The 13,792-nt window shown below is 40.3% G+C and overlaps 1 protein-coding gene across 2 annotated transcripts in view; it reads left to right on the forward strand.

The window, feature by feature from the left end:
• The window catches only part of dennd4a (DENN/MADD domain containing 4A), a 25,753-nt gene continuing 11,961 nt past the window's right edge, over positions 1 to 13,792 (forward strand). Inside the window, exons 1-14 of one of the 2 annotated variants that reach the window (XM_063904522.1) lie at positions 1 to 212; positions 6,049 to 6,380; positions 6,571 to 6,817; positions 6,915 to 6,984; positions 7,134 to 7,303; positions 8,113 to 8,351; positions 8,457 to 8,523; positions 8,669 to 8,727; positions 8,813 to 8,957; positions 9,501 to 9,676; positions 10,268 to 10,368; positions 11,972 to 12,190; positions 12,644 to 12,789; positions 13,245 to 13,265. In XM_063904522.1, coding sequence (XP_063760592.1) covers positions 6,070 to 6,380; positions 6,571 to 6,817; positions 6,915 to 6,984; positions 7,134 to 7,303; positions 8,113 to 8,351; positions 8,457 to 8,523; positions 8,669 to 8,727; positions 8,813 to 8,957; positions 9,501 to 9,676; positions 10,268 to 10,368; positions 11,972 to 12,190; positions 12,644 to 12,789; positions 13,245 to 13,265 — 1,971 coding nt within the window. In that variant the 5' untranslated portion in view covers positions 1 to 212; positions 6,049 to 6,069. The remainder of the gene's footprint in view (positions 213 to 6,048; positions 6,381 to 6,570; positions 6,818 to 6,914; positions 6,985 to 7,133; positions 7,304 to 8,112; positions 8,352 to 8,456; positions 8,524 to 8,668; positions 8,728 to 8,812; positions 8,958 to 9,500; positions 9,677 to 10,267; positions 10,369 to 11,971; positions 12,191 to 12,643; positions 12,790 to 13,244; positions 13,266 to 13,792) is intronic. The other variant, XM_063904530.1, reaches the window with a different exon arrangement.

Here is a 13,792-nt window from a genome sequence, read left to right on the forward strand (position 1 = left end):
ACGCAGGTCTGGATAAAGCGCAGCTTGGCACCCCACAGCCTGTTCGCATTCATCCAGCCCGCTGTACATTTGTTTTTTTAACGATAAGACATTAAGGCAACGATAATAATAGTCAAAGCAAACACAGAGGATTCATATTTCTTATCAACAGAAACCTGGGTTTTTGTTTTCTACGCAGGCTCATATTCGACTGACCATCTTTTAACCGCGATGTGAGTAGATTCTCCTTTTACTCAGAATAAAAACAAACGACGCCCTCTCGCAGTCTCTAATGAAGCTCTTTCTCATGATGTTTTTTTTATATGCTGTCATAATTGTTGCCGATTGTGTCTGTTAGCGGTCGAACGAGATATTTGATTTAACATGTTCATGTTGGAAGATTGACAACTGACCTACACGGTTAACATATTATATTATTGTGTCGTCTAGCTATTAACTGCAAGAATACTGTAATGCTTTACAGTAAGCATTGCAGCCTGTATGTGATTGATCATGTTTACTTTGCGCCAATTTATCACAAAGAAGTCATATGGAGCCTTTTTATTATTGCATTCCGTGTAGATGCTCCATAAGATGGCTTCTTGTGATGTGGACAGAGGAGAAACCCCCTCTGTAGTATTGTGGCCGCTACAGTCAGTTGTGTTTTTTTAAAGGCACATTTGCTGGATTTGTGGTAAACCAGATATAAGCATTGCACACAATGCAACGTTGAAAGCTTTTAATGCAGGGTTCTTTTTGAGTGTTTTCCAGCACCACATTGTGATATTTTCTCCTCCATCGTTCTGCCCTATTTATCCTGGGCGTGTGTGGTTTCCTCATTGAGCAGCCAGGGTCTCCCCTGTCAAACATAAGGAATGCAAATGGCTGATGAGGGGTTTTCTTCATGGCTAAGAGGGAGCAGATGCTGAGTGAAATGTTGTGGTGCTCCCCTCTCCAGATCAAAATGCCCATCCTCCATGCCCTCCTGCGGTTAACACAACCCTTTAATCCCTGCAGAGCCTGAGTGTCCAGCAGCCCTGCCTCTGTCTCTGGGGTCATAATTACAACAACACTGTGATGCTCATGGCAAAAGTCAAAAGCCTTCATTTGACTTCACTTCACATTGCATGCAGTGTAGAGAGAGGCTCAATCTAAATCTATAAGATATATTTCAAAATCCTGCAGGGCTATTTGGGGCAAAATATCGAACAAATAATAAAAATGTATGAAATATTAAATGGTGTGGATTAGAGAATTGAAACCTTACATTATAAACTGCTTATAGAATTCCATCTCATTCCAGGAAGCATTTAGAAATATGTTGTCACTGTTTAATCTAAAATAAATAACATACAATTTTCAAATAACAATTTTGTCAAAATGTAGCCTATTTTATCTGACAGTTCTTCACAAACTGGTTTAGCGAACCAAAACAAATTGTAATACTTTTATTTGAAATTTTATTGAAGTCTCTTACTTTTCCCTAGATAAGAAGTGTTTCTGAAAATGCGCTTTTTTATTTCTTCATTCCGTCAGCGGTTCATCCACAAGACGTAACAATATTTTAAATGAAGAACTTAAAATGTTGCTAACATTATGGCTCAAGTTTTACAAAATATCAACAATCTGTCATATTCACAAAGCTTACTGATAGAGGTGACTCATAAAAACATTAGTGGAATGGAGAAGTTGGCTTGGTAGCTGCCAAGAAGAGGAAATCCGCTATGTCCTTATTTGTGCAGCTCTTTTGTAAAAAACAACAACTGGTGAATAAAAAGATTGCAGTTTCTGGAGAGACCATGAGTGACTCACTTCTAGTCATGGGCTAACATAGGATTGCCTACAATGAGTGAGCAGGAAGAGGGTTCAAAATGATGACTGTTTGAGGCAGGTTTATTAACAGGCATTTTTTCCACTGAAGAAGGTTTCTAAGGATTTAAGAAGACACCTTTTTTGTTCTAGTCTGATGGAATGAACAGTCAAAGGGATATAATACTGTGTAAAAACAACACAATGAAGCACATGACAGTTAAAGGAGCTAGAAACATTTCTAAGTGAGCATGCACTGCAACATCAACCTCAGAGACTAATGGAAAAGAAAGTACACTTTTTTACAAAAATTATTATTATAGCTTTTCATTTTTATGTTCTGTTGATATTAAGGTTTATAAGATTTTCTCTCAGGCTGCTTTAGAGACTTTCTGAACAGAAAACATATATTGTAACGCTCCAGCATTACAGGAAAAATGTTCACTACTTTAGTTCAGTTTAAGTGTTGTTGCTATGGCGTTGTTGCTATATTAGATTTCATTTCTGGTATGTGGGTCCTTTTGAGGGGGAGGCATAGATGCAGTGGATGTACTGTAGTCCTAGTTGGAGCTAGAGATTACATCTTTATTTAATCCTGAACCTTCCAAGTATTAAACGACACATCCAGCATGCCATCGGTTTTATATTTATTCATGTGATACCTACTGAGAGCAGGTATTTTACAGACTGGCATAAGTAATGTGTCCCTTAAATAAAAGGTGGAGCTACAGAAAAGAGAAATGTTCTCTTTGTTTGTTAGCAGTGAAAATATGCCTGTTGATTTTCATTTTTTATCAAAACCGTTGTGCTTGACATCATGAGTTTAAGCTTTTACAGTGACGACAGAACGTTTGTGAATCTTTGAGCAATTCTACCTGAATAATACAAGTTCTCAAAATGATGCTTGCCAACTACATAACTTCATGTATTTGGAATACTGATCCACATATACAGTGGGGCAAAAAAGTATTTAGTCAGCCACCAATTGTGCAAGTTCTCCCATTTAAAAAGATGAGAGAGGCCTGTAATTTTTATCATAGGTATACCTCAACTATGAGAGACAGAATGAGAAAAGAAAATCCAGGAAATCACATTGTAGGATTTTTAAAGAATTAATTTTCAAATTGTTGAGGAAAATAAGTATTTGGTCAATAACAAAAGTTCATCTCAATACTTTGTTGTATACCCTTTGTTGGCAATGACAGAGGTCAAACGTTTTCTGTAAGTCTTCACAAGGTTTTCACACACTGTTGCTGGTATTTTGGCCCATTCCTCCATGCAGATCTCCTCTAAAGCAGTGATGTTTTGGGGCTGTCGCTGGGAAACACGGACTTTCAACTCCCTCCAAAGATTTTCTATGGGGTTGAGATCTGGAGACTGGCTAGGCCACTCCAGGACCTTGCAATGCTTCTTACGAAGCCACTCCTTCGTTGCCCTGGCGGTGTGTTTGGGATCATTGTCATGCTGAAAGACCCAGCCACGCTTCATCTTCAGTGCCCTTGCTGATGGAAGGAGGTTTTCACTCAAAATCTCACGATACATGGCCCCATTCATTCTTTCCTTTACACGGATCAGTCGTCCTGGTCCCTTTGCAGAAAAACAGCCCCAAAGCCTGATGTTTCCACCCCCATGCTTCACAGTAGGTATGGTGTTCTTTGGATGCAACTCTGCATTCTTTCTCCTCCAAACACGACAAGTTGAGTTTTTACCAAAAAGTTCTATTTTGGTTTCATCTGACCATATGACATTCTCCCAATCCTCTTCTGGATCATCCAAATGCCCTCTAGCGAACTTCAGACGGGCCTGGATATGTACTGGCTTAAGCAGGGGGACACGTCTGGAACGGCAGGATTTAAGTCCCTGGCGGCGTAGTGTGTTACTGATGGTAGCCTCTGTTACTTTGGTCCCAGCTCTCTGCAGGTCATTCACTAGGTCCCCCCGTGTGGTTCTGGGATTTTTGCTCACCGTTCTTGTGATCATTTTGACCCCACGGGGTGAGATCTTGCGTGGAGCCCCAGATCGAGGGAGATTAGCAGTGGTCTTGTATGTCTTCCATTTTCTAATAATTGCTCCCACAGTTGATTTCTTCACACCAAGCTGCTTACCTATTGCAGATTCAGTTTTCCCAGCCTGGTGCAGGTCTACAATTTTGTCTCTGGTCTCCTTTGACAGCTCTTTGGTCTTGGCCATAGTGGAGTTTGGAGTATGACTGTTTGAGGTTGTGGACAGGTGTCTTTTATACTGATAACGAGTTCAAAAAGGTGCCATTAATACAGGTAACGAGTGGAGGACAGAGGAGCCTCTTAAAGAAGAAGTTACAGGTCTGTGAGAGCCAGAAATCTTGCTTGTTTGTAGGTGACCAAATACTTATTTTACCGAGGAATTTACCAATTAATTCATTAAAAATCAGACAATGTGATTTTCTGGATTGTTTCCCCCATTCTGTCTCTCATAGTTGAAGTGTACCTATGATGAAAATTACAGGCCTCTCTCATCTTTTTAAATGGGAGAACTTGCACAATTGGTGGCTGACTAAATACTTTTTTGCCCCACTGTATGAAGTCTGTGATGTGGTATATTTTCTTCACACCACCCACTGTCAAAACGCCTCTGTAGTTAATTCGATCTAATAAGGAGGAACAGCATTTGTCTCCTTATAGCCACACCAATAGAGAACATTTTAGTTTTTGTCTTTTTTATATTATTATTTTCAGTAAAATTGCTTTTGTGCCACTTATTAGTAAGTGCTAGAAAAGTGTAACTTATGGAGCAACATGAAACCGTTATAATTTAAATTAGCATCAATGGCAAACACAATATTACATCCTGTGTAAACCTTTACAGGTCTTTTTATGTTTCAGAAACTGATGGTACAGCTCATAAACACTAAGCTGAATTTTTAAAACCAGAGTGAATATAAGTAAAAGTAATTGTTTTATCCATTAGTGCAACTATACTGTATATATATATTTTTAAATGTTGCATTTGGGCTTGCTGAGTCATCAGTTATATCCCCAGGGCTCATCACTGCAGAGCACAAAATAACTGGCATCAGAACCAGTGAATCAGGGAAAACACTCATGAACACATGTTGACCAAAACACTGCAACACAATGAACAACCTTATGATGATGTGTCATGATTAGGAAGACAACTCTCTCTGATGTGCTGAGCGATGTAATGAAACAGGAAAATATTTCACCGAATTTAGTTGATAACTGGTTTTTGAATAGTGGTACGGCTCAGATTTGTGCATTTTACTATATATTATCTTCCTTTTTTTAATGCTGTTATGTTAGCATTGAGTTTACGCTATAAGCCTGTAAGCAGTGCTTAGCTTCCTGCTCCATTACTCGTCCATTCGGGGAACGGCGCATACATCCATTAGCTTTAAAGCCAGTGGTAGCCAAAGTCCTAAGTGGTTGAGATATGGTCACAGCTTCTCGTGTGCACTGAGTCCTCGCAGTGACACATCCAGCACAGAGGAGGGGAATAACTTAATGCTAACTCCTTCACATCCCAGTGGGGCAATAACAGGCAGCTGTTTATCAGTGTGCTGGTGAGTGTGGGCGCACTGCAGAGAGAGATAAAGCAGGCTCTTCAGCTAAAGCACAATAAGCCAGCACAGAGCAGAGAGCTCTCCCAGGGCTCCGTGCTTTGTGGTGAAGCTAGACTAACAAGCTGACTCACAGGTACTTCTTCTATTCCTTTCTTTTTCCCAACATTGTTGAGCGCAGAATACATGTCGACTGATTATTACCTTCCTGAGAGCTCAGAAAAACCTTTCGTTGCACTTCAGTGCACCCCCTCTTCATTTCCCAATGCTCTATTATTGTTCTGGTATTTTTCCTTTCTGCACACTTTTCTTTTCTTTTGTTTTTTACAAAGGCATGTGTTTTATTTAACATAATCGGTCATAGCATATAGCAAGGTCAGTGGTCTTAAGCCCTCCCATATTTCTTTTTGAAATATGGTGTTTTTGCAGAAAGGAATGCACACTAAATGCTGCCAGATGCTCTCATTATATTCTGATGTTTCTTTAGTGTAGTTTGCACTTGTTAAAAGAGCTTATGTGTTACATGCTGCATGGAATCTCGGTGTGTGTTGATTCAGGGAGACAATTAATGCAGTATGCTCAGAGAGGTCATTTCCCGGATGGCAAACGCGTGTTTTCTCTTTTGTTTTTATGATAAACCACAGCTAGCAGTATCATTAAAATGTATAATGGAAGCCCCCTCCTCACTGCCCTTCTCTTTTCAGCCCACAGTGTGGGAATGGGAAATGATGGAGGATAAAGGGCCTCGTGTAGCCGACTACTTTGTGGTTGCCGGCTTCACCGACTCGTCCAAGCCTCTGGAGGAGGAGCTCCACTTTGATGATGCCGGTCCCAAGTCCGTGAAACCAAAAGCCCCCATCACCGACGTAGCTGTGGTGATCCGCTCCCTGGGTGAAGAGGTGCCTCCGGGTTTCACCTGTGTTGAAAGCACCCCCTCAGGCCTCTCTGCAGAGCTCAATGCAGCCAGCCTCAGGGGCCCTCAGATATTCCTGTGCTTCAAACGAGGCAGAGATAAGCCCCCACTGACAGATCTTGGGTAAGTAGTGTCACTGACCCTTTACTCAACAAGCACCACTAATCGCTTCTTTGCCTAGGGTCACTTTAATCTGCTTTAAACACATCCTCTAGTCTGACATCTCTTCCATGAATACATTATCAGAGCACTCCAGTTATGTTTCTTAAAGATGTCTTGTTTCAAACGGATCCGACGTGGCTTTGTGTTTCAGGATTCTGTATGAGTGGAAAGAGAAACTGAAACCTGGATGTCACATCGTCCAGACCACGCCCTCAGGTCGCCCTGCAAACATCAGCAGCTCCTCGTCACAACGCATCTACATCACCTACCGCCGCGCACCAAAGAGCCAGCCCCACACTTCACTGGCCGTCACTGATGTCTGCATCATCATCCCCGGCAAGGGGGAGACACCCCCTCACACCTTCTGCAAGGTGGACAAGAACCTCAACAGCAGCATGGTGGGTTAAAGCACTGAAAACACAAACACATCTCCAGTGTGTCGTTATGAATAATGCAGGTTCTGATTGATCTGTAATGTCTTCTCTCATATTCCAGTGGGGATCCTCAGTCTACCTTTGTTACAAGAAGTCTCTGGCTAAAGCGAACACAATCGCATACAAAGCAGGTAAACATGTGTGCAGGATTTGTATATTGACTATGTACTTAAGAATTCTCAATGAGGACATTTCAGTTGTATTCATGTAGTCCTGTAAATGAAAATATAAGGGAGTTATGACAACTGTTTTATACAGTAATTTGTGGATTGGTGTCCAGGTCTGCTGTGTAGGTACCCCGAAGAGGACTACGAGTCCTTCCCCCTGCCTGAGTCTGTGCCTATGTTCTGCCTGCCCATGGGGGCAACGGTCGAGTGTTGGCCAGCACACACAAAACACTCCCTGCCTGTTTTTTCCACATTTGTACTGACGGGTGCCTCTGGAGAAAAGGTAATACAACCTCTTTACATTTTTGTTACCAATAATCATGTTCCTTTTCATAATTATATGTGCCTTTGCGAAACAAACCAAAATATACTGATTTTGACAAATACCACTCTGTTCAGAGGCCTGCAATTGTGTTTTCATCATCATTCGTTAATAAGATTTCTGCTTTTGAATACCTAAATTCTCCCTTAATTGCATCATTTCAGCCAGCTTCTCCAAAATCCTCCCTATGTGTTATAATCCCTCATGGATCAGTTTGTTGATGAACTGCAGTACTTTTTTGTAGAAAACCAGACAATTGTAATTCAAGGCTTGACTGGAATCAAAAATGGTCTAAGGGCTGTGTTTGGAATACTAAAAGGCTGAAGTCTTTGAAAGCAATGCAGCATAAAAGATTTTTTGCAGCTCATCTTTTGAATAATGGATAGCTCATGCACCACTTGGGCTGTCGCATAAGTTTTAAATGCTGAATGCCTCAGTGCTCAGTGCTTCTTCCCTGCAACCTCTAGTTTGCAGACAAGTCCCTTGGAACTTTATGCCTGAAATATGTTGTTTATTTATTTTGGAGGAACAACTTCAAAGGATGTAAGAAGATTTTGTTGATTTGTTATGATGAAAATTCTCTTGTGAAGTTGCCACAACAGCTTACCTTTTTAATAAGTTCTTTCAAAGGACCTCTGACTGCTGTGGTTTGTTACTTTGTAAAGTTGCATCAGGATGTTAGCAAGTCTTTTTTATCCGTGCTCTTGTGCATTTTCTGGATACTTTTCATTAATATGATCCGACTTACATTGTGATCTTTTTGTTTGCAGGTGTACGGAGCGGCCATCCAGTTCTATGAGCTTTACTCAGAGGAGAATCTGTCTGAGCGTCAGCGCTCACAGCTCAGCCTGCCAAGCTCTGATCTGGTGTCTGATGGGAGCAGGAGTGTTTACAGCAACAAGAGCATCTGTCTGCTCTCCCACTGGCCCTTCTTCCAGTCCTTCAGGAGCTTTCTCACTTTCCTCTACAGATACTCCATCTCTGGGCCACATGCCCTGCCTATTGAAAAGTAAGAAATGTTTTCATTCTCTTTGTGTCAGTCCCTCTGGTTCAAATGTGTGTGTCCTTGTCTTGCCCTTATTGCTTCAATAAGTTGTTTTTATTTTACTTGCAGGCACATCTCTCACTTCATGCAAAATGTGCCATTCCCCTCCACTCAGAGACCACGCATTCTAGTGCAGGTGAGCTCTTAATGCGATATTTGACGAGTGAAGTCATGACCTCAGTTCTGAATGCTTATATCATTGAAATGTATTTAATCACGCTGTAGTTTTGAGCTTAATCCCTTTCCGCCAATGCTCTAACACTCTCCTGTGTCTATCACAGCTCTCTCCACATGACAGCCTAATGCTGAGCCAACCTGTGTCCTCTCCACTGCCTCTCAGGTAAAGAAAGATCACTAAAATACCCCATTATTACATAAGGGCCATACTATATCTGATTCCTTCTTGATTTAAAACCTTTGTTTAGTGGGGGCAGCCTGTCCACATTACTGCTGAATCTGGGCCCGAAGAACGCAGCCACTCTGCTGGTGCTGGCCGTCACGGAGCACAAGATCCTGGTTCACTCCCTGCGTCCAGCGGTGCTCACAAGTGTAACCGAGGCCCTGGTGTCTGTAAGTAATTTCGAATCAAGCTTTATTTGTAATGCACTTGTCATACACAAAGCTAACTTAAAGTGCTTCACAAACCAAACACTTGATACCAAAAATAAAAACAATACCCTCCCACTTCCCAAGTATAACCAGTGTAACACATACTGTAGCTTTGTGTTTAAATGGAACACTTTATACAAACACAGAACTGAATAAGATCAAATAAAATACAATAAAAATAATAATAATAAAATACAATTCAGTTAAAACCTCAATTAAAATGCTGGGACTTGAGTTTGTCTTTGTTTTCACTGTGGTTCTGAACTGGCAAATCTAATAAATATCTATACCCAAGAGCATTAAGAGCCTTAAAAACCAACACATAATATAATATTTGTTTAATATTGATTCTGTAGCTCACAGGGAGCCAGTGTATGGAATTTACATGTATTTGTTTCCTTCTTTTAAACCTTTCCTTATAATACAACTAAAGAAATAAGAAAGATTGATGATTCACTTGCGTGTGAATCGATCACATTGTAATTTTTTGATAATCCCTTTCAGATGATCTTCCCCTTCCACTGGCCATGCCCTTACATCCCTCTGTGCCCGCTGGCTCTGGCCGGTGTGCTAAGTGCTCCTTGCCCTTTCATCGTGGGTGTGGACTCCCGTTATTTTGACCTTTATGTGCCCCCATCTGACATCAGCTGCGTCGATCTGGACACCAACACAATCTCCCAGTAAGTGCCCGCTAACTTCTCTGTGATATAAAGCTCTGGAAAAAATTAAGAGACCACTCCACATTTTTCTTAAATCTTTATCTCTACATGTATGGCAGCCATTTCAGTGACTGTTGAATTCCACCATAGAGAAACATTGTCAGTAGTTTATAGAATACAATAATAAATAATAATAATTCAACTCAAAGACATACCTTTAATTATAAAACCAGAGAAACTGATAATGATGCAGTTGTCTCTTAATTTTTTCCGCGACTGTATGTCCACCTTTAACTTTAAATCACCCAGCCAAAAATAATCTACCCATGGTTTAAGTTTTTATAGATCTGCTGTTGAAAGTTCTTTCCAAGGTTAACTGTATCTGTCAGTGAGAGCGTCTTATGTAATGATATGAGCTGGAATGTGAAATGTTCTTTATACAAAAAAAGCACATTTGGGTTAATGCTGGTCTCCCACATCAATTTAAAAGCTGTGTGCAAAAGATTAAATTGTCAGTGCTGATGTCAGTTAATCCGTCTCCCTCCTTCTATCTTTTTACAATGTTTCTTGACTGTCCTCCCCTGTAATGAAAACCATATGCTGTGCTTTTAGAAAAGACGACAAGAAGGCTTTAACGTGGAAAATCTTGCCAAGGAGAGCCTGTAAACATCTTCTGAATACCCTGAATACGATCTATCAGCAGCTCACGGAGGGTGAGTCCAGTCTGATGCTGCTGTGGCCTTTATATTTGGATTGATGAATAATTTATCTTGAGTCTGTTGATTCAGCCTTTACAGTCCATTTTACAGGAAACTCATTGGATGCTTACACTGCTATATGAAACCACAATGTTTAGTAGATCCCAGGGGACTTGAAGTGTAATTTAGCCTGTCTCCACTTTTGCTCCACCTGTCTGATCGAGATGTACTTAGATTAGTCATTTACTGCAATTCCCAGAAATACTTTTGCCCCGATACTCAAATTTCAGCATATCAAGTGGCTAAATGTATTAGGGTCTATTATAGTCTGTAAAAACAGAAATATCTGCCTCTTCTCTACAATGTATTTTCTCCTTTGTGATGGTTCAACATTGTTGTAAAAGCAATACCAGTCTTGAAAGAATCTCTTTGATTGCATCACATTAACATTTATATTTTATGTTTTACTTTCACACCGTGTTTTAGCTGAACTGAAAAAATAATGAGAATAGTCATACATCATGATACGTTTAAAAAACACCCAAAAATGAATTGCTTGCTAAAAGCTGTCGTGCACTCTGGCATTGTTGTTCCACCATTTTAGTCCGGAGTGAATATTTTCTACAGACTCTTGGTCCCCAGGGAATGAATACTTTTGACTTTTTAATAGATAGGCACGAAAACAATGAGATGGTTTGTAATCTTTTATGATGTCTAACTTATCGCCCAGTACCATATTCTAAGTTTGTATTTGCTTTTTTGGTTTACGCACAAATACCTGCAAAGTTAATTACATTGTCACTAGCTTCAGTACGATCCTTTAGCGTCACCAAATTGTCAACATTTTCATTTATCACATGATATACATCTTTTTTCGAGAATGATTGGTACAAAATTGAGGACAGATCATAGACTGCATTAAATAGGTTTACAGTCTTTTAGAATGAATTCAGATTTATCTCTAGAGCCATGATGTATCAAGAAGTCTTGAGACATTCCTTTTAGTTTCTTGACATCCGTTTATCCGATCAACTTCACACCTAGGTTGGTGCATTGGTGATGATTCAAGGAAGTACAGTGTCGAGTGTTAAAGTGTCTTGATCAGCGGTTGATACAGAAAGAAACAATCAGCTGAATTGGCAAAGCACTCCTGTCAAATGTATTTGTTTGTCCAGTTCTTGATCTTTATGTCAAAGCTCAGCTGTACTATTAATATTACTATCCTGCTAACACATTCAAAGGCAGTGCTGAAACTTAACATGTTAGCATTGCAGCAAATTACCTTAGCTTAGTTTATGCTGGTTATTTTTGCAGCCAAACTGTGGCAACAAAGTGCCAGCATTTTCACAGCTAGCACAGAAAGGATGTCAGCATGACTTTTATTTATGCCCATTTTAGAAGGTAAAATAAATAACAGTTATTTTGGCTACCTAATATATAATCAGAGCTGTGTGCTGGTTTTAAGGAATAAACCCTAACCTCTTTGATAAAAATTAAAACTGCTATATATTTTGTGATGAAATCCATTAGTGCTTAATTTGGATGGTTTTAAATTAGCATCTTTTTTGTTGTTCATGTGCTGATGCGTTCTACATAATGTAATGTCGTGTGCACTCAGGTGGTCAGCTGAACCGTGAAGATGTTCAGATGGAAAACACAGTGACTGACAGTGAGCTCAACGGTGGGAAGAGCCTCCACACTCTGGAGCTGGAGATCCAGGAGGCCTTCCTGCGCTTCATGGCGGCCATCCTGCGAGGCTACCGCTCCTACCTGCTGCCCATCACGCAAGCCCCCTCTGAAAAGACCACCGATGCCAGCTCCCTCTTCGACATACAAGGTCAGTTTTACCTGCAATGCCTTACCTTATTCACCCCAAAAAACATACTGAAAGCTATTTTTGTCATGCATATACATGAGTCAGGGCTGTAGCAGGACAGCGGGTGAAGGTCTGAGTGCTGCTTCATGTAAGTCTGGCCTATATCACAGTTGTAAGGACTCTGGTGATTTAGCTGAAGCCTCAGTGGAAATTAGTCTTGGATGACAAATTGGAGAAACGGACATGATTAACAGCACAATGTCCTTTCACATCTGTGTGCTCTTATGCAAGCGGAGCAGCAGAGAACAATTTTTTTCATATGACAGTATTCATTTCCTGTAACGTTGGTTAAGCCTTCATGTTGACCCCGCTTGCGTTACAAAAGGCTTGATAACTAAATGTACAATCATTTGTTTTCTCATATCAAGGCCCACATGTCATGTTTGTCATTACATATTGTCTTTTGTTCCACAGGTTTTCTCAAGAGCAGAGACCGCTCACACCAAAGGTTTTACTCCCTCATGACAAAGACTCAAATGTTCAGCCGTTTCATAGAGGAGTGCTCCTTCGTCAGTGATAAAGATGCCAGCCTGGCTTTCTTTGATGAGTGTGTTGATAAGGTGAGGAGTAAATCTTTACTATGGATTTTTTGTGTCGGAGATCATTCATCAAAACAAGTACGAACAAATGCTTCAATAAATATATATCGTCTGGCCTCCACCTGCTCCCAGAAGAGACGGAGCTGAGGCATTTAGAGGCAAGATTAATCACTTGCTGTCCTCTCAATTAGGATGTCTTAATTAAGGTCTTGGTTTAATTTGAAGGCCCTAATAAGTAAATAACAGGAATTAATCGAAATAAACAAAGCAATTAAAATTGTAATAAGCATCTCCCTTGAGCCTGGTGTGAACGTCATTGATGAGCTTTTTCTAATCCATAGTAACATCAGCTACTTCAGACACTTTAAAAGTTATTTTGTGCAATTTCTGCTACTGCCCTCCTCTTCTTCTTTCTGATTTTCTGCCTTTTGTCTTTTCTGCTGCTCTGTTTGTCATCATGGCCTATTGCCTGGTAGCTATACACCACTGGATGCAAGGTAAGAGCTTGCATTGTAGTTTAAACCTTTTATGTTTGTGAAATGTAATCTTTAAAAAACTTTTCACCCTTTTTAGCTGTAAGTGTTTTCCTTTGTTCTTGGTGCGTGACTCAGCTCAGAGTATTTTGTCTGTCTGTATTGAATAAAACAAAGTGAGGGGAAGGGAGTGAAGCTAAAAGTGCAGGAGATGTCTTGGAAGTGCATTAGCTGTCAGTGTGTGTCAGCAATCTGCATTATTGAACCAGGTGCCATAATGAAGCACACAGAGAGTTCATGCAGAACAGTTGGAGACTCTGAGGTGAGGCTGACACAGTGAAATTAATAATTTGTGCTTGCCTTTCACTGAGATGACTATGCACTTAAAGTCTCTTTAAATTATAACAGAAGAATGACAGAGAAAGACGGAGGCGATCATCCTTAGTTGTCAAAATGTAAAGAGTTTTTTTTGTAGAAATCCCACAGGATGTTGTCCTGCTAATTGTTAGTCAGAGGGTTATTCATTTGAGGATTTGACAGCTTTTCACACA

Source organism: Eleginops maclovinus, chromosome 2 (genome assembly GCF_036324505.1).
Source record: "Eleginops maclovinus isolate JMC-PN-2008 ecotype Puerto Natales chromosome 2, JC_Emac_rtc_rv5, whole genome shotgun sequence".
Classification (NCBI taxonomy): Eukaryota; Metazoa; Chordata; class Actinopteri; order Perciformes; family Eleginopidae; genus Eleginops; species Eleginops maclovinus.